The sequence below is a fragment of the Budorcas taxicolor genome, chromosome 10, assembly GCF_023091745.1.
Source record: "Budorcas taxicolor isolate Tak-1 chromosome 10, Takin1.1, whole genome shotgun sequence".
NCBI lineage: Eukaryota > Metazoa > Chordata > Mammalia > Artiodactyla > Bovidae > Budorcas > Budorcas taxicolor.
In genome coordinates, this window is record NC_068919.1 from 24,372,085 (window position 1) to 24,391,502 (window position 19,418).

At 39.4% G+C, this 19,418-nt stretch overlaps 1 protein-coding gene across 2 annotated transcripts in view; it reads left to right on the forward strand.

Moving 5' to 3' along the window:
• Positions 1–270: 270 nt before the first annotated feature.
• Positions 271–19,418, forward strand: part of CHD8 (chromodomain helicase DNA binding protein 8) — a 37,048-nt gene continuing 17,900 nt past the window's right edge. Inside the window, exons 1-13 of one of the 2 annotated variants that reach the window (XM_052646197.1) lie at positions 271–1,113; positions 2,005–2,376; positions 3,112–3,497; positions 4,597–4,711; positions 9,732–9,914; positions 9,998–10,066; positions 10,439–10,494; positions 11,146–11,263; positions 14,020–14,103; positions 16,915–17,052; positions 17,714–17,835; positions 17,980–18,223; positions 19,167–19,343. In XM_052646197.1, coding sequence (XP_052502157.1) covers positions 271–1,113; positions 2,005–2,376; positions 3,112–3,497; positions 4,597–4,711; positions 9,732–9,914; positions 9,998–10,066; positions 10,439–10,494; positions 11,146–11,263; positions 14,020–14,103; positions 16,915–17,052; positions 17,714–17,835; positions 17,980–18,223; positions 19,167–19,343 — 2,907 coding nt within the window. The remainder of the gene's footprint in view (positions 1,114–2,004; positions 2,377–3,111; positions 3,498–4,596; positions 4,712–9,731; positions 9,915–9,997; positions 10,067–10,438; positions 10,495–11,145; positions 11,264–14,019; positions 14,104–16,914; positions 17,053–17,713; positions 17,836–17,979; positions 18,224–19,166; positions 19,344–19,418) is intronic. The other variant, XM_052646198.1, reaches the window with a different exon arrangement.

Below are 19,418 nucleotides of genomic sequence, written 5' to 3' on the forward strand. Positions count from 1 at the left end.
AATTTTCCCTGAGGTCACCTCCTTTGCTTACTTGTCATTTGTCTTTCTACAACAGGAGTTCCATCATCTTCCTCTGAAGACCTAGCCATCTTGCTCCATGAAGGTCAGGACAGTCTGACATGCACTTGTTTCTTGCCTCTTTACCTGAAGAGTAGTCCTCTTCCATTGTGTACATTTTTTTCTTAATAGGGGAGGGGAGGGGAGAGCCAGTACCCCCCCTCCCCTTCCCTCCTTAAACCTTGGGGAAGTTACCCCCATTGCTTTCCCAAGATGGCAGACCCCATCATGGATCTGTTTGATGACCCAAATTTATTTGGCCTGGACTCTCTGACTGATGACAGCTTCAATCAGGTCACACAAGACCCTATTGAAGAAGCCCTTGGACTGCCAAGCTCTCTGGACTCCTTGGATCAGATGAACCAGGATGGTGGAGGTGGCGATGTGGCGAATTCATCAGCAAATGACTTGGTCCCCCCACCAGAGGAAACAGCCCCCACAGAACTTCCCAAAGAATCAACAGCTCCAGCTCCAGAATCTTTAACTTTGCATGATTATACCACTCAGCCCGTCAGCCAAGAGCAGCCAGCCCAACCTGTCTTACAGACATCAACGCCAACATCAGGACTTTTGCAGGTCTCCAAGAGCCAGGAGATCCTGAGCCAAGGGAATCCTTTCATGGGTGTCTCTGCCACAGCTGTCTCCTCCAGTAGTGCTGGAGGACAACCACCTCAGTCCGCCCCTAAGATTGTTATCCTTAAAGCCCCACCAAGCTCCTCAGTCACTGGTGCCCATGTGGCACAAATTCAGGCCCAAGGTATCACCAGCACAGCTCAGCCCCTTGTGGCTGGCACAGCCAATGGTGGAAAAGTCACTTTTACCAAAGTGCTAACCGGCACTCCCCTTCGACCTGGTGTTTCCATTGTCTCTGGTAATACAGTGTTGGCCGCCAAGGTCCCTGGGAACCAGGCTACTGTTCAGCGCATTGTCCAGCCCAGCCGACCAGTAAAGCAGCTGGTCCTACAGCCAGTTAAGGGTTCAGCTCCTGCTGGAAACCCTGGGGCCACAGGGCCCCCACTGAAGCCTGCAGTTACACTGACCTCTACACCCACCCAGGTGACTTGAGTGAAAGGGGGAGGTGAATTTTGGTTTAGTAGCGGGCCCAGCAACTGTGTGAGAGCAAGCACATGAGAGCTGTCTCTAGGAATTCTGCTTAAATTCCGTCTTTACTTTTTATCAGTTAGTGTTAATAGCCACATTATTTGTTACTTACAAGGTGAAAGCAGTTAGTGTTAATGCATTTTTTGAGCTCTTACTACATATTTACACTGTGCCTAGCTGGTGCTGAACAAGATAGACACAGTCCCTGTCCTTACAGAGCTCACCATCTGCCAGGAAATACAGACCTTAAGCAAGAACTCACAGTGGTGGATGATACAAAGTTATACGAGTACTATAGGATGCAATGGGAACAAAGAATCATTTTTGAAAAATATGTGTATTTATATTTGCAAGACTTACAGAAACTATGTGTATCTTTGCTGTTCTTCTTATTAAGATTGTCCTCCTCCAGCTTTGCCCAGTGAAAAGACTTGTTTCTTTTATAAGAAAATAAAGACTCTAGCCTCTGAATCAAGGGTCAGAAGAATTTGGAGGAGGGGAAGACAGTGTTCAGATAAGTAGGGCTGGTGAAGAGAAGCTCTGAGGAGGTGGATTTTAGTTCATTGTAAAGACTTTTATTCTAATAGGTTTCCAAAAAATGGAATGACTGCCTTAGAAAATAGCAAACCTTTCAGCAGTTTTTCAAGAATAGACTTGGTACCCACTGGGCAGAGGTTATAGAAAAGATTTATCAGGACAGATAGGAAGATGAACAAAGGGGATTGTACTGTCTTTTCTGACCCTCAGTTTTTATAATTCCAGGATGAGGAAAACTGGTGTAAATACTAAGGGGTCTACCCTTCTTTAATGTCCTACCTCTCTTGCAATTTCCTCTCTTCACTCTAGGGTGAATCGAAACGCATCACACTGGTCCTCCAGCAGCCACAGTCTGGAGGTCCCCAAGGACACCGGCATGTCGTTCTAGGGAGTCTACCAGGCAAGATAGTGTTACAGGGCAACCAGCTAGCAGCCCTGACTCAAGCCAAGAATGCCCAGGGGCAGCCTGCCAAAGTAGTAACCATACAGCTGCAGGTGCAGCAACCACAGCAGAAAATCCAGATCGTACCACAGCCTCCATCATCGCAGCCACAACCCCAACAGCCACCCTCCACCCAGCCAGTGACTCTCTCCTCTGTGCAGCAGGCTCAGATAATGGGACCAGGACAGGCCCCAGGACAGAGACTTTCAGTACCCCTCAAGGTGGTACTTCAGCCACAGGTGAGACTCAACATGTTGAGCTAAGAAGGCAAACACGCTCTTAGTCCCCTGACGTTATCCTCAGCAACCACTCACTGTTGAATGTGGGGCCAGTCTAGATTCATGTCTCTGAAGTGAGATGCAGGCTTTTCTTTCTTTCACCCACGGGAACCTTATTTTAATTATATCATGAAAAGATTTGAGGGTTATTGTTGGGTTTGGGATAAGAGATGATTTGTTTAGTATTTGTCTTTAAATTGTTTTATTTACAATCTTTGCTGATATCCTTGTGAAAGGAAAATGACTGAAAATAACTCCTCATCTGAAAGATAAATAGTCTTGAAGAGGTCAAGTGCTTATCTATCGTTCCTCCCCCTACCCTCACCCCACCCCCCCACCACCCCCAGGAAGATAAAGGTAGGACAGGAATGGCATTTGAATTTTCTTACTGGCCTAGACACTAGTGTTGTCTGTATTGTTTGGAAATTTTATGGCATTGTGGAGATGAGTATTGACATTAGAAGCATGGCTAAAGAGTATAGAAGGTTAATTTGGCACAATTGCCTTTTCTCATCCCCATCCCACCAAAAAATTACTTTAAAAAAAAAGTGTGCCTCTAGGTTTAGTAAGACTTGATGAGTCTTATTCTTAAGGAATTAAGAGAACTAACGTTTCCAGCCTGTATGCTTTAGGGCTGTTTTATTCAGGTCGTTTAGCTAAAAGCATGTTGAAATTATAGTGTCTTTATTTCTATAGGCCGGCTCTTCCCAAGGGGCCTCCTCTGGGCTCTCCGTAGTTAAAGTTCTCAGTGCCAGTGAAGTGGCAGCTCTGTCCTCACCAGCAAGTTCTGTTCCCCATACTGGGGGCAAGACAGGAATCGAGGAAAACCGTAGGCTGGAACACCAAAAGAAGCAAGAGAAAGCAAACCGGATTGTAGCAGAGGCCATTGCGAGGGCCCGTGCTCGGGGCGAACAGAACATACCTCGAGTCCTGAATGAGGATGAGCTACCCAGCGTCCGGCCTGAGGAGGAAGGGGAGAAGAAACGCAGGAAGAAGAGCAGTGGGGAGAGGCTCAAGGAAGAAAAGCCGAAGAAGAGCAAAACATCTGGTACCTCCAAAACCAAGGGCAAGAGTAAGCTAAAGTGAGTGCCACCCTTTGCTGTTGTGATGGGGTCTTTGGGGAGAGTGCATACATGTTTAAATTCCTGTTTTTAAATTCATGCTATATATAGCAGCTTCAGAGTTCAAGGGCAGGTATCATAGAAAATAATAAGTCCTTTCTCTTCTCTGTCCCAAGTGAACATCAAGGCCTGGGAAAGACAGCCAGTCTTGAGTTAGGAGTTTTGTGTAAAAGCTGTATTCTTGATTTTGTATCACTGTAGTGTGAAAGACTTCTCCCTAGCCCCCTACAACCCATGCTGGTAAAAGAGCTGCTGCAGACATAGCTGCCCTGTTCTTGCATTTCATATGTGAACTGGAGAAGATTTCAGCAGCCACTGTCAGCCTTAAGCAGTCTTGACAGAACCACGGCTTGCCACATAACTCTTGCCACAATTGAGTGTGCTCTCTTCCTTCCATGTCTTGTAGCTTCACTCCTTTCTTGCTAGCTTCTACTCCCTGAGATGCTTCAGGCTTTGTGGTGTAATTATGATAATGCTTTATATTTGTACAGGGTTTTTTAGCTTAAAAAAGCAAGTTTCATGTCTGTTATTTTACTTGATCTTCAACAGCTATCACGCTAGGTTTTATGATCAGTGTTTGCTAGTTAGAAGACTAACGCCGAGCTAGTGAGAGAACTGGAACTGAAATGAGGCCTTGTAACTGTTAGTCAGGAATTGGTTCTGCTGTGTTATGCTGCCTTCATTCAGGTATTCATGAATACAGTGGTAGCAAAAATTTGTCAAATCAGGTGTAAAAGCCAGCTGGTAGTTTAGAAACCCCAATATCTTCTTTTTTTTCAAACACCCTACTCAATAGTTATGAGTCCCCAGACTGAATATCTAGAGCATTGGAGAAGGAAATGGCAACCCACTCCAGTGTTGTTGCCTGGAGAATCCCAGGGACGGGGAGCCTGGTGGGCTGCCTCTAAGGGGTCGCACAGAGTTGGACATGACTGAAGCAACTTAGCAGCAGCAGCAGCATGCCTGGAGGTTTCATATGTGATAGGTTAGATTAATTGTATTTTCTATTCCTAAATTTTCCTTGCCTTCACTGTAACTGAATCTGGTTTTTCCTTTTTAGCACCATCACTCCTGTGGTGGGTAAGAAGAGAAAACGTAATACCTCATCTGATAATTCAGATGTAGAAGTCATGCCCGCACAATCACCCCGGGAAGATGAAGAAAGCAGCATTCAGGTAAAAGAATCCCTAAAAAACTTCATGAAAAGATCCTGTTTACTTCTGACAGGCAGACCAGGAATAGATAGTGAGAGACCATAAGACTATGCATATTTCAACAGCTTTTCTAAACCAGAGGTAGGCCTAAAAAGTAAAAGAGGCAAAACCTGGTCATGGTCGTGGCTTAAATTTTACTTATTTATGTTTTTTAGGCAAAACATATATTACTCTAAAAATGCATATTACTCTACAGTAGTCATTTTCTCAAATTCCAGTGTTTCAGAGACTAAGCAGATATGCAGTTAGGCTGCAGTTGTTGTTCTGGGTATGCTAGTACTTTGGTCTTTCTTAGAACAGTCCAGCTGTCCCTTGTGCATTACTTCCACTTTAGGGTTTTGACTCTCTGAACTGGGAAGCTTAAGGCACAGTGTTTTTGCTACCTTTTAAAGATGAGAAACATTGGGAAGAGAATAAAAAAAGCTGGATCAAAAGAACTTTAGTCCTCTGTCTCTGTTGCCTTATGGTACCATCTTTGACTTTAGTTTCCAACCATGGAAAGAAGAAGCTATTAATGATTCAGGATACCCATAGTACTTCTGAGTAGCTCTAATGGGTCTGGCTAGCTATATCTAAATTCCTTATCTGAAAGTGGCGGTTTGGACTAAACAAACCTCAGGTGCCTCACTAGCTATCAATACGTTATAAATGTCTCCCCTCTTCTTTAATATATATTCACTGCATTGACAAACTGAGACTTGGGTTTTTCTGGGGGATATTAACGTGAGGATAGGACAGACATTTTTGAAATGGAGAGTGAAGCAAAAGCTAGATTTAACAGACATTAAAATATATTATGAAATTATAATTACCAAGAGTTTAAAGAAGAAATAGCAGAGTGAAAAATAACAGTCTAGAAACAGATCCAGATAATTTTGAGACATTAGAATGTGAGTTAAAAGGCCATTTAAAATCAGTGGAGAGAATTGCATGGTGGTCCAGTGGTTAGTACTCCGCACTTTGATTGCTGAGGGCCCGGGGCTCAATCCCTGGTCAGGGAATTAGGATACTGCAAGCCACCAAGGATGGTGCAGCCAAAAAAAAAGAAAGAAAAAAGATAATAAAATCAATGGAAAGAAAGATTATTTAACACATTATGTTAGGATGACTACTCATTTAGAAAGAAAGAAAACTGGATTTCTTGCATTACTCTTTAAGAAAAACAAATTCTAGTTTAATCAAAGGTCAAAATGTAAAAATTGAAATCATGGACCTTTGTAAAACGTGATTGAGTTAAGGAGGGTATTAAAATTTCCAAGTCATAAAGGGAGAGATTGATATATTTACTATATAAAAACTATGTATATGTAGCAACAACGAAAAATGCTCTAAATAGCATAGTGTTTAAGACCAAGACCATTTCTTGGGTTCTCATGTTAACTCTAGTATTTACTAATATTGTCACTTAAGGCAAGTTTACTTGACCTTGTGGTGTCTCAATTTCTTCATCTCTAAAGTACAGATAGTAATATCTACTAAGTAGAGTTGTTAGGATTAAATGTAAATGTTTACAAACCACATAGAGGAGTGTTTAGGTAAGAGAGCACAGTAAGAGTTATATATGTTTGTTAAATAAACAGTTAAATAAAGTGTTATATAATTAAAACACCAAGTGAGTATGGCAGAAACTATCACAGCATTGTAAATTAATTATCCTCCAATTAAAAATAAAATTAAAACACAAACTATAGGCAAATCTTTGTAATACAAGAAATACAAGAATTAATAAAATTTAAAAAGTGGTATATTAATTTGCTAGGGTTACCATAACAAAGTACCACGGACTAGATAGTTTAAACAACAGAAATTTATTTTCTTACAGGTCTGAAGGCTAGAAGTGCAAGATCAGGAGGTCTGGTTACCTCCGAGGCCTCTCTCCGTGGCTTGCAGAGGCCGCCTCCTCACTGTGCCCCCGCATGATCTTTGCTCAGTGCGTGTGTCCCTGTTGTCTCTGCGTGTGGCCAGATTCCCTCCTCTTTTAAGGGCCCTGATCCAGTAGTGCCCACCCCAACTTAATCGCCTCTTTAAGGCCCTGTCTCCAGACAGTCACATTCTGAGGTACTAGGGGGCTAGGATTTTCATGTCAGAACTTGAGGAAACACAATTAATTGACCTAATTGTGTTTCCTCAAATACCAGTCTTGGCAGTGGAGGCCTCATAATTCCACTTCCACTCAATGTTAGTATTCCATACCTATTCTTCTGTACTGTGCTTTTTTCTCTAACAGTATATCTTGAATATAGTTCTTTATTAGAAAAGATAAATCTAACCCGTTCTTCCTCACACTTTTTTATTATGAAAAATTTGAAATATACACCAAAGTAGAGAAATTATTTAATGAAGCCCCACGTTCCATCATCCCAGAAGGTTCCCTGGTACCCTCTTTTCTGTCAGTTCACCATCCTCTCCCCACCATCTCCCCATAAGCAACAATTGTACTCATTTCTGTTAACCATAGATTAAACTTAGCCTGTTCTTAAACTTCATGTAAATGGAATCACATAGTATATACTCTTGGGTCTCACTTTTTTCAGCATAGTGGTATTCAGAATTATTCATGGTGATGTGTCAGTTCATTCCTTTTTTTTTCTTGAGAAACATTTTACTTTAGGAATATACCACAGTGTTTATTCATTCTATTAGACATTTGGTTTCTTCAGTTTGGAGCTGTTTTGAGTAAGGATGCAGTGGACAGTCTTTGTACACATGCTTTGTGGACATAGGTTTTCATTTCTCATAGCTAAATATCCAGGAGTTGATAGACTATGGGGTAGTTAAACATTTGACCTTTTAACCTTATAAGAATCTGCTGCCTTCTGAAGTGATTGTCGTTTTGCACATGGACCAGCAGTGAGAGTTCCAGCTCCACATCCACTGTTCATTCTTGTCCGTCTACCCCATTCTTTTTATATAGTTCTGTAGTGTTCCATTTTTTGACTGTAGCATAATTTGTTCAATCCAGCCCCTGTTGGTGGGCATTTAGGTTTTCTCTGGTCTTTTACTAACGCTGACAGATATTTGCTGTTCTTTGTTGTTGTTGTTTAGTTGCTAAGTTGTGTTTGACTTTTGCGGCCCCATGGACTGCCAGGCTCCTCTGTCCATGAATTTCCCAGGCAAAAATATGGGAGTGGGTTGCCGTTTCCTTCTCCAGGGAACCTTCCTAACTCAGGGATTGAACCCACATCTCCTGCATTAGCAGGCAGGTTCTTTAACCACTAAGCCACCAGAGAAGCCCACAGAGATTTGTATACATGTACAAATTTATCTGTAGGATAATATCTTTGAAGTGGAATTGGTGGGTCAATGGATATTGTCAAATTTTATTATATGGAAATTTTCTTCATGCCAGTGTGTACTCTCACCAGCAATGTATGAGTTCCTATTTCAAATATTTGCTCAAACTCGCAGATTTTTGCCTCTTGGTTAGATGCAAAAAAAAAAAAAGTTTTCAGTTGTAACAATTTTATTGTGAATGTGAGCATCATTTTACATTGAAAGCCATTCATGTTTTTTTCCTAAAAAAATTGTCTATTGATGTTATTTGCTTGTATTTCTATTGTATTGATTTTTTTTCTTAGTTATAAGATCAAATTGATCAGTCACTTTATCCAAAACACCTTTCCTACTCCAGTATTATTTAAAGAAAGAAATTCTTTTAGAAATTTTGTCTTTTTTTAAACTTTGAAATTATTCAGTCTTTTTATAAATTTGTTTCTTATATCCTCTAGATATAAGAAACAAATTTGTTTTGTTTGGCTAGTGGTTTGTTTTCAATCTCACTTATAGAATAATCCACTTTTTCCTCACTGATTAAAAATACTATTTTTATCATGTTCTAAATCTACCTAAGTATTTTAATCTATATTTGGACACTATTTCATTGATCTGTTTATCTCCTCCTGGAGAGGTACCAAGCTGTGTTAATCCTTATAGCTTTATATTGGCTTTAACATCAGATAAGGCCAAGTATACCTTTTCATATTTTTATGGTTATTCTTAGATGTTTAGTTCTCTGTTGAATTTTAGAATCAGCTTATCTAATTTAAAAGTTTTGTTAAATTTGTTTTTCAAACTTTTGTGATTGGGGAGGTTATAAATATTTCATTATTTCTTACTAAATTTAATACTTAAGATGATCTTTTTTCATAAACAGACTTTTCTTTTATTGTATTTTCTGGCTTAGTCTATGTAAGAATTGATTTTTTAAAATTAACTTTATGCCAAGCAAATTTATCAAATCAATTTTAGTACAATTGATTGTACTAAATTGTACTACTAACTACTAAAATTGAATTTAGAAATCAATTTTAGTAGTTCTGCTTCTAATGACTCATTTGATTTTGGATTTTCCAGGGGTTATAATCATTACTGAAAAATAATTTTTTCTCTCCATCCTTCCTAATTTTTATCATGAGCTGTACCTGTTACTGAGATTATTTAATTAAATTTTGCTCAACCACTTGAAAGAATGAGGTAGATCTGAAATTCATTGATAGGGAAAACATCTCCAAGAAAAATGTTAACAAGTAAGCAGCAGAACAGTATGTGCAGTATGATCCTATTTATTAAACAAACAAAACTTTAGAACTAAAACAGACGAACAGTTAGAAACAGTGTTTTTGTACCAGTGGACTCCAAGGTTGCTCCTGGTGTGAAGTTCATTGCACCCTGCAGGTAGAGAGTTTAAAGAGTTCTATTTTAGTTTTTCAGAGCCTCTTGCCAATAGTACCCAGGTTACTTTCAGATGAATTCTGATACTATAATGAAAGAATTCAGGAAATTAATATTTACTCAGTACATAGAATAAGTTACATGGTTTAATATTATACAATTTGATAAATAAGCTCTTTACCATCTTTTGGTTTGATTTTTCCTAGGGAATTTGGAGTCAAATCTAAGTACATGACTATAGTCAAATAGTTTTAAAGTTTTTCTGTTTGAGAGACCTAAGCAGTTATTTTGACTGTTTTTGCCCCTGTAGAAGAGACGCTCGAACCGCCAAGTTAAGCGGAAAAAATATACAGAGGATCTGGATATAAAGATCACAGACGATGAAGAAGAAGAAGAAGTGGATGTAACTGGTCCAATCAAAACTGAGCCTATCCTTCCTGAGCCAGTGCAGGAACCAGATGGCGAGACTTTGCCTTCCATGCAGTTCTTTGTGGTAAGCTGAGAACTAAGCAATTTGAGATGTGTGTCTTGCTGCTCACAATCTCTTTGTTTGACTGACTGCATCTTTTCCTACAGGAGAATCCCAGTGAAGAAGATGCTGCCATTGTAGACAAAGTGCTTTCTATGCGGATTGTGAAGAAGGAGGTGAGGTCTATTTTCCATGGTAGCCCATAATGCTACAGTTACAGACTTTATGTAATGAGCATCTTTGGATGTCAGTCTATATCGCTATAATGTAGTTACAAGAGATAGCGGAGAAAAGTTAGGTGGAAAGTAAGAACTGTCTTATTGCCCCTTCTTTCACTTACCTGCTTAAATCCAGGAAGGGCTTATTTTCTCCAGCTATCAGGCTTCTAGCATTGAAATGCCAGATTAGGTTCTTTAATCCTTTAGTCAGTGATATATCCTGGATGATATATATTTTATTCTTGGTATGGAAGTCTACCACGTGTAGTAAAATGAAGGAGTCTCTTTGACAAATAAGTTGTTAATAACTGTAATTTTTTTTCTTCCCAGCTTCCTTCTGGACAGTATACTGAAGCAGAAGAATTCTTTGTCAAGTACAAGAACTAGTACGTGATCTGTGCAAAAAGCTTTTCACCCCAAATTCCACGGGGTTGTAATAAGTTCTCCTGTATAGTCTGTCCTGGTTGGGAATGTGTCCCTTTTTTAAGAAAATAGTTTTCCTCACCCAAATTGTTTCCAGTGAGGAAAATGTCTTTTCAGAGAGAAGCTCAGAAATTGACTGATTAATATTTGCCTACAGAAAAGTGGGGTAAGGGTAGTTCCTGATAAAATTCCTGACATTAAGACCTTGCTACTCAGTGTGATCCATCGACCAGCAGAATTAGCATCATTTGGGTGCCTGCTTGAAATGTGAGCTTTTGGGAGGTGGGAGGGGGGTTCAGGATGGGGAACACGTGTATACCCATGGCGGATTCATGTTGATGTATGGCAGAACCAATACAATATTGTAAAGTAATTAGCCTCCAATTAAAATAGATAAATTTATATTAAAAAAAAAGAAATGTGAACTTTCAAGCCAACCCTAAACTAAGTGGTTGGTGTACAAAATCAAGTTTAAGAGGCACAGATCTAAAAGACTGTCTCCCCATTGAAGCAACATACTCTGAGGTCTGCTTTTGGCTAATATCCTCATCTCAGACACTAGCTTACCAGTTCCTCTTTCTCATACCATGGCTGACGATTTCCATCTCCTTTAGCTCCTATCTGCACTGTGAATGGGCTACCATCTCCCAACTGGAGAAGGATAAGAGGATCCATCAAAAACTAAAGCGCTTCAAAACCAAAATGGCTCAGATGAGACACTTCTTCCATGAGGTAATTAGGGATAGGTATTGCTTATCATTTATTTCATAAAAGCATAAATTTCCGAGGTTATCCCTGACTGATTGTTCAAAAGACTTATAGTTTAGTTGCTTTATATATATGGGTATATAAGTTTCATTTCGATCATTGGACTCACCTTATTTAATTGCCCTATGCTGTGTTTTACCAGGTCTAAATATGGTCTTTTTATAAGTTATAGAATGTTTTGAAATTGAGTTGTTTGATAGTCATGAAGTATTTTCAAAATAGATGATTAACTCTCTGGTCCACTTCAGGCATTCTTCTCCCTCTATTGTCAGTCTTTAGCAACTGATGGTATCTGTAGACATAAGCAACCATGTCATTAAGAGGGAGCATTTATTTTCTCAAATTTCTAATCCAGTATAACTAGAAATAGTGATAAAGGAACTTTAATATCTTACATTCGGTGTTACTACTAGTTAAGTACTGGAGCATCTGTGAGAATCTCTTGAGCTGTATTTTAACACTCCATTTTTCTTAGAAAACTTTTTGTACATATATCTTTTCCAAAATGGGATTTTTAAAATCTGTATTTAATATATAATACTAAGTGCCTTGAGAAAAAGAATTTTTTTTCAAAGTTTCTTAAGACCTAAAGAGGAAGAGGTCTAATAAGAAGACTGAAAGAAGGAATAATGTATAGCTTCAGCAAAAAAATGCCAGTTGTGGCCAAATACATCTGATGAAGCTAACTTTATATCACCAGATTTATCAATAAGTGAGTTATTTTCCACATCACTTGGAGAGAGCAAGTAGGACCATGTAGGTTTTATAATTTCTTCTTATATGAAAATAAAATAATGATTGGGTTGTGGAGGTTTTTGTTGTTGTTGTGTTTTTTGGCCTATGTTCTTTTAAAGCCTAATTTGTGAAATGTACAGTGAAACTATAACCCCATTTCAGCTGATACTATATATATATAATTTGTGGCCATTGAGCCAAGCTCTGCTAACTGACTTGTGTGCCAGTCAGATTTGCCTTTATAGGTAGGTCATTTAGCCAAATCAGTCACTCATTTATTCATTATTTTATGTGCTAGTCACTGCAGTTAACAGATCACGCATGGTCTGTGTTCTCATATAGCTCACTGTCTAATGGGGAGGGAGAGAGAGATTTTAAAATAATTCAAATTGTGATAAGTCCCAGCAAAGAAGGAGCATAGGAAGACATTAAAAAATGCCTGCTTTGGATAATCCGGGAAGGCGTCACTGAGAGTTGAATTATGAATAGAAGTTAGCAAGGCCATAAACACCTGTAAATAGTACCCCTGGCATGGGAAGTAGCAGTATATGAAGACCCCGAGACAGGATGAGGAACTGAAAGCACAGTGGTATTTATATATGATAGAAGCAGGTGCTCACAGACCTTTTAGTTTTGTTTTTATTCTAAGTGCAAAAGGGGAAACCATTGGACTATTTAAAACAGGCCAAAGACATAAACCAGTTTTCACCTTTTAAAGATCATCTAGACTTTGGAGAATGGATGGGAGAAGAGTAAGCATGAAAGTAGGATGGGCCGTAAGGAGGCCATTGAAGTTTTCTAGAAGAGAAATTACCATGGCTTTATAGCAGAGTGCTTTCAGTTGTTGGAGAGAAGGGATAGATTTGAGTTTACTTTAAAGTAGAATTGACGGCAATTGGTATAGTGGCTTACATAGACAGGTATTAAAGAATGGAAGATCTTGGAAGCAACTGGTTTGGGGAAAATGAAGATTTTAGTTTAGACCATGTTAAGTTTAAAATTCCATAACATGGCTAACAAGGAGATAGATATACAAAACTGGATTTTTTAGGCTACAATTAAAATTTGGAATGTATCAGCATATACATAGTTATTAAAGCCTTAATGACTATGCCAGAGTGAGAGGAGAAATATTAGAGAAAAGATAGGCCACAAAAATCAATGGGAAAGTGCTGTAAGAAAGAAGAATTTTTTTCCCCTAAGGTTTCTTTGAGATTTCTCTTTGGAGCCTAGGGTTATTTATCTTGGCCTATCACCCAAAGTTAGATACCAGTGACTTAGGAAAAAAAGAGCCAGTGAAGGTGACTGAGAATTGACCAAAACAAAAAGTGAATCCAAAATAAGGCTACAAAAGTGAATATGGTGTCTCAGAAAAGCCTAGAGAGTGCTTTCGGGAGAAAGATGAATTGTTGACTCCTTTGTAGCTATAAATTAAGGTGAGTACAGAAATGTTTCCATTGTATTTGGCAATTTGGAGATCATGAATGACCTTGATGAGTGGTTTCATTATGTGATGGAAGTAGAAGAGTGGAATGGGTGGACAAATAGAGAAGTGATGAAATGGAGGTACTGTGTATTTAAAACTCTTGGGAAAGTTTACGTATGAAGCAGAACAGAAGAATAGTTGCGGGGGGATGTAGAGTCAGAGAGGTCTTTTTAAGATGTGAACTAGTAGAACATGTGTGTATATTATGGGAATGTTGCACTAGAGAGGGATTCCTAAGAAGGCAGGAAGGAATGAAATCCAAAGCATATATGGAGAGAGTAGCCACTGTTAGGAGTAGTCACACTTGATCTGGTAACATGAGAAGATAGGTACAAACACAGGTAAGTGTGTAGAATTTGATAGGGTGAAAATGGGGAACTCCCTTCTTTTTTCTTAATAAATTTTGAAGTAAGGATATCCACTGAAGGTTGGGTGGAAGGGTGAATTTCCTAGACAGTGGTCTTTTTGGTTTTATTGTTTGGTTTCATAATTCCTCTAGGATGAAGAGCCCTTCAATCCAGACTATGTAGAGGTGGATAGGATATTGGATGAGTCTCACAGTATTGACAAGGACAATGGGGAGGTGAGTTGGGACGTGGAGGAACATGAAAGGCCTTAAAGATTTCTGCCTGTCTGCTTGCCCATCCTTTATTTTTCAGATTTGGCTGAAAAATTCTTGGAATGAAAAGGTACTTTTGAATTTTTTCTGAGAGAACTTCAGAATGATATTGGGAAGGTACAGGAATACAGAGAGAGGCTAAAGAGAAAGATTCTCTTGAAGTCAGATATCTGGAAGGTGTATTTGCAAGGACTCATTCATCTTGATCTCATTTTCTCTCAGGTTTTATATAAGAGACCCTTGACATTCAGTTGAGGGTGAGAGGTGGGGATAGAGAAAGGAATACTTTGTCAATTTCCAAACATGAAAATAAAAATACTTGCATAGACTCATAGCTTTCTCTTAAGTTGTTGAGAATTATCTATTTCCTGAACTGGGGCTTCCCCAGTGGCTCAGTGGTAAAGAATCTGCCTGCGGTGCAGAAGCCACAGGAGACACGGGTTCTATCCCTGGGTCTGGAAGATCCCCTGGAGGAGGAAATGGCAATCCACTCCAGTATTCTTGCCTGGGAAATCCAGTGGACAGAGGATCCTGGCGGGCTCCAGTCGATAAGGTCACAAAGAGTCAGACACGACTGAAGCGACTGCACACACATGCACAGCATCAGGTAAATGCATTTCCATTTGTCACTAAAACGTATACTACATTTGAGTCAGAACTTTTAAACAGACTGTGGGGTCTTGCTCCCACAAGTGCAGATTTAGTACATCTAAGGGAGGACCAAGAGATCTGTATTTTTAAGTTGGTTCTTCGAGGGGTTCTCATGCATAGCTTGGTTTAGGGACCCCAGAACTAAAGCTTCCTTAGATTGGGTAGCAGATTTTACATATGTTGAAACGTTTGGTGACATGTTTTCTTTCATTAATCACTTTTTTTCATTTTCCAACTAAGAGTTATGTAGATCTAAGCCACAAGTGAATTCAACATTGCTCTCTTTTATTCAGATTTACTTGGACCATGAAGCAGCACTTTGTTAGAACTCTTTTCACTTCTAGTCTGAGTTGTTAGTTTAACATCACAGGGTCACATTTCATCAAAATTTTATCACTCAAACAGTTCCTGCTTACAGAGTGACTAGGAGGGAATAGCAGAGCCTTGTTAAGACATCAGTGCTAGATGGCAGACTGGGTTTACTCACAAAGTGACTTGCTCCCATATGTCATCCTTGTAGAACCTTATAGAACCTAAGAGTTAAAGTCTTCCATCTGTTAAAGCCCAAGTTTGTTTTATAAGCTTTCAAGGTTACTCAGATAGAACCTTAGCTATCCAAAGTCATTAGAACACAGTGTCTTTAAATCCTAACAAGAATACCTCAGAAATCACATATTTCTGCTTTTGTGATTAGGGGTGGGAATTATTGCTTATTGCTTATTTGTGGGAGATGAGAGTGGAATGGACCAGTTATTAGTCAGGACAGGTTAGCCATTGTTATATTATTCTCATTACTTTCAGGTTCTCAGCCTTCCTAGCCTTAAAAATGTTATGCTCTCTATCACTATACTTGTACTTTCATCTTCCGAAAGTAATTAGATTTTGATTAGGCCCCTCTGGAACGTTATTAGACCTGGCATGACAGATGAACGTGTTTTAGTACCCTAATTTACACTTCTAATATTGGATAAAAACTTTGCCCAATTGCCCTGTCCCAAAATGAGCTTAATTAGTCATCCTTATTACATTACACAGTAGTGGAAATAAGTATTATAATAAGTATTAATTAAAGTCCTTGGAAAATTAGTTATGATGCTGGAAATGTGTGACCTGGACAAATGTCTTTATGTAGGAAGTGACCCGAGTTACTACAATAAAGAAAAAAGTAAAAGAGAAATTACATAGATTCTAGTTTTTCCATGATCTGTCTCTCTTAAACACTTGGATCTTCACACTTCTTGCTGGCTATTTTAAGGAGTATTTTATCAGTAGATTATTAGAGATTTCTTGATGATTACACTCAGTTCAGTTCAGTCGCTCAGTCATGTCCAACTCTTTGTGATGCCATGAATCGCAGCACGCCAGGCCTCCCTGTCCATCACCAACTCCTGGAGTTCACCCAAACTCATGGGCATCGAGTCGGTGATGCCATCCAGCCATCTCATCCTCTGTCGTCCCCTTCTCCTCCTGCCCCCAATCCCTCCCAGCATCAGGGTCTTTTCCAATGAGTCAACTCTTCTAATGAGATGGCCAAAATATTGGAGTTTCAGCCTCAGCATCAGTCCTTCCAGTGAACACCCAGGACTGGTCTCCTTTTCCCGCCATATGACTGCTGTTGTTTTCATGTGACTGCTCTTTGAAATAGCACCTGCATTCAGAGCTCCAGGAACTCAGAAGCCCAGTAATTTCAGCCCTGCTTTGTTCCTATGGATTTAACCTGTTTCTCACTTCTAAAAGCAGCCTTGCTTCCACTGTTATTATATTGGGTGCCAGGAGGATAGTATGGAATGGGGCTACCATATCTTCTAATTTCAATCTAATTCAACACAATATAGAATTTTTTTTTTTTTGATCTGCTTGGTTGGTGAGCCTAATGTTTCAGTGATTAGTGTTCTAGATAGTGCTGGGTAGAAATTTCTCTTTTAGATTCTGATAAGTTGTCTGGAAGCATAATCAAAGGCACAAATAGTACAGTGCATCTGCAGGTGAGCCTATGGCTGGTGTTTTCAGTCTGATATTTTGGGCACCTTTTTAGGTATTGACACTTAGTTAAATTCTTAATCTTCAAATCACAGCAGAGAACACGGCATCATTTCACTAAAGCTCTGACTTCTTCTCCCCTAGCCTGTAATTTACTACCTGGTGAAATGGTGCTCTCTACCCTACGAGGATAGTACGTGGGAGCTCAAAGAGGATGTTGATGAGGGCAAGATTCGAGAATTTAAACGCATCCAGTCAAGGCACCCGGAACTCAAAAGGGTGGTAAGTACATCTGCATTTAGAGTGTAAAGTCCATATAGGGAATGATTTAATTTTCCTCATATAGAGTTTGGGCTTTCCTGATAGCTCAGTTGGTAAAGAATCAGCCTGCAATTCAGGAGACCCCAGTTTGATTCCTGGGTTGGGAAGATCCACTGGAAAAGGGATGGGCTACCCACTCCAGTATTCTTGGACTTCCTTGGTGGCTCAATGGGTTTTCTCTCTCTTTTTTTTGTTGTGAAAGTGTCATTGTGAAGTCATGAATTTGAATATATTTAACATGTTTAGTCCAAGCAACAATGTCTTTGAATTGACTTCACCTATTAGAACTACCTAGTAAGTTTACCTGGCACACCACTCCAGTACTCTTGCCTGGAAAGTCCCATGGATGGAGGAGCCTGGTGGGCTACAGTCCATGGGATCACTTAGAGTCGGACATGACTGAGTGACTTCACTTTCACTTTTCACTTTCATGCATTGGAGAAGGAAATGGCAACCCACTCCAGTGTTCTTGCCTGGAGAATCCCAGGGACAGGGGAGCCTGGTGGGCTGCCGTCTATGGGGTCGCACAGAGTCAGACACGACTGAAGCGACTTAGCAGCAGTAAATTTACCTAATTTCATTAGTACCTCCACCCCATTTATTCAAATTCCTTACTTTTTAGAATCGTCCACAGGCAAGTGCCTGGAAGAAGTTGGAGTTGTCACATGAGTATAAAAACAGAAACCAGTTACGGGAATATCAGTTGGAAGGGGTCAACTGGCTGCTCTTTAATTGGTATAACAGGTAAGGAAGAGTAGGACCACAAGATACAGGCTTAGTCTGGGATTATTTTTATTTATTTTCTGTAGAAACAGGTTCATTTTATGTACTTTTTACAAGATGGTCTCTTTTGACATGCTTTTCTCTTTTTTTGTGATGAATTGGCAGGCAGAACTGCATTCTGGCTGATGAGATGGGATTGGGCAAAACCATTCAGTCCATTGCCTTCTTGCAGGAAGTATATAATGTGGGCATCCATGGCCCTTTCCTAGTCATTGCCCCACTGTCCACAATTACTAACTGGGAGCGGGAATTCAACACATGGACAGAGATGAACACTATTGTGTACCATGGCAGCCTGGCCAGCCGGCAGATGATACAGCAATATGAAATGTACTGCAAAGACTCACGGGTGAGTTTCCTATAATGCAAATACTATGGCTTAGAGAGTAGGTCAAAGTACCTGGTATTTTAGAAGCTTTTATATGAGTCAAAGACTTTTATTGAGACTCTCTGTGATGTAAGGTGTTGTTGTCTACTTTATGCAGGACACTTTTCCAACTTTGCTATTCTGATCCAGTGAACATTTTGATCCAGTGGAAATTCTGACTTTATTTATGAATATATACGTTTTAAATAGTTTTACCAGGATTGATTAGTTTTCATCAAGAAATAATTTTCCAGAATGAAATTCATTTAGCTACTTTTAATTCCTTGATTCATAAAATGGTGAACATAAGACATTTCTTCCTTTTTTTTTTTTTAAGTCTGCTGAAGTTTTCATCAAGATTATTTCTTTTTTCTGTATAAGTTTGGAAAGGGTTTCTTAACATTGAATTTTGAGTTTTTTTCCTACCATTAGTTTCCCATTTTTATTTGTATGAAACCCAAGTTTATTCAGGTCATTTTATGGCTCTTAATTTTGTTAAGATAATTGGATTCTTTTGTCCATTTTTAGGTAGTAACCAATATTACCACATACTACATTAGCTGTTTCACTTTTAGTTTTATCTTGTGTGTTTCAGCAGTGCTCAACATTTGTGGATTTTAGTGTTTACCAACAGAAGATATAGGGCTGAAATACATGAGGTAGGCATGCAGCAAAGTCAAGAATGTCCAGCTTCTTTCAGTAAGGTCTGTGATTTTCCCAAGAAGCTGAGTGTGTTGAGGAGGCAGTGATTCAGTGATTTGACACTGTTTATCAGGAATATGAACAGTGGCAGAGGTGGGTGGTGGTGCAATTTGTGTTTTCTGTGAGGCCTGCCTAAATATAAAATGCAGAATATGTAGTCCAGAAGAGCTTCTCATTGAAGTACATTTTAGGGCTTTTCTGACTTTGTTGCCTTCATGCTTAGGGGCGCCTCATCCCAGGTGCATACAAGTTTGATGCCTTGATCACCACTTTTGAGATGATTTTGTCAGACTGTCCTGAGCTTCGTGAGATTGAATGGCGGTGTGTCATCATTGATGAGGCCCATCGACTAAAGAACCGTAATTGCAAACTGCTTGATAGTCTCAAGCACATGGACCTGGTGAGTTCCTCCCACTGACTTGTGGCCAGAAACACCTAGAATTAAGTAATCTTAATTCCATATGAATTAATTTTA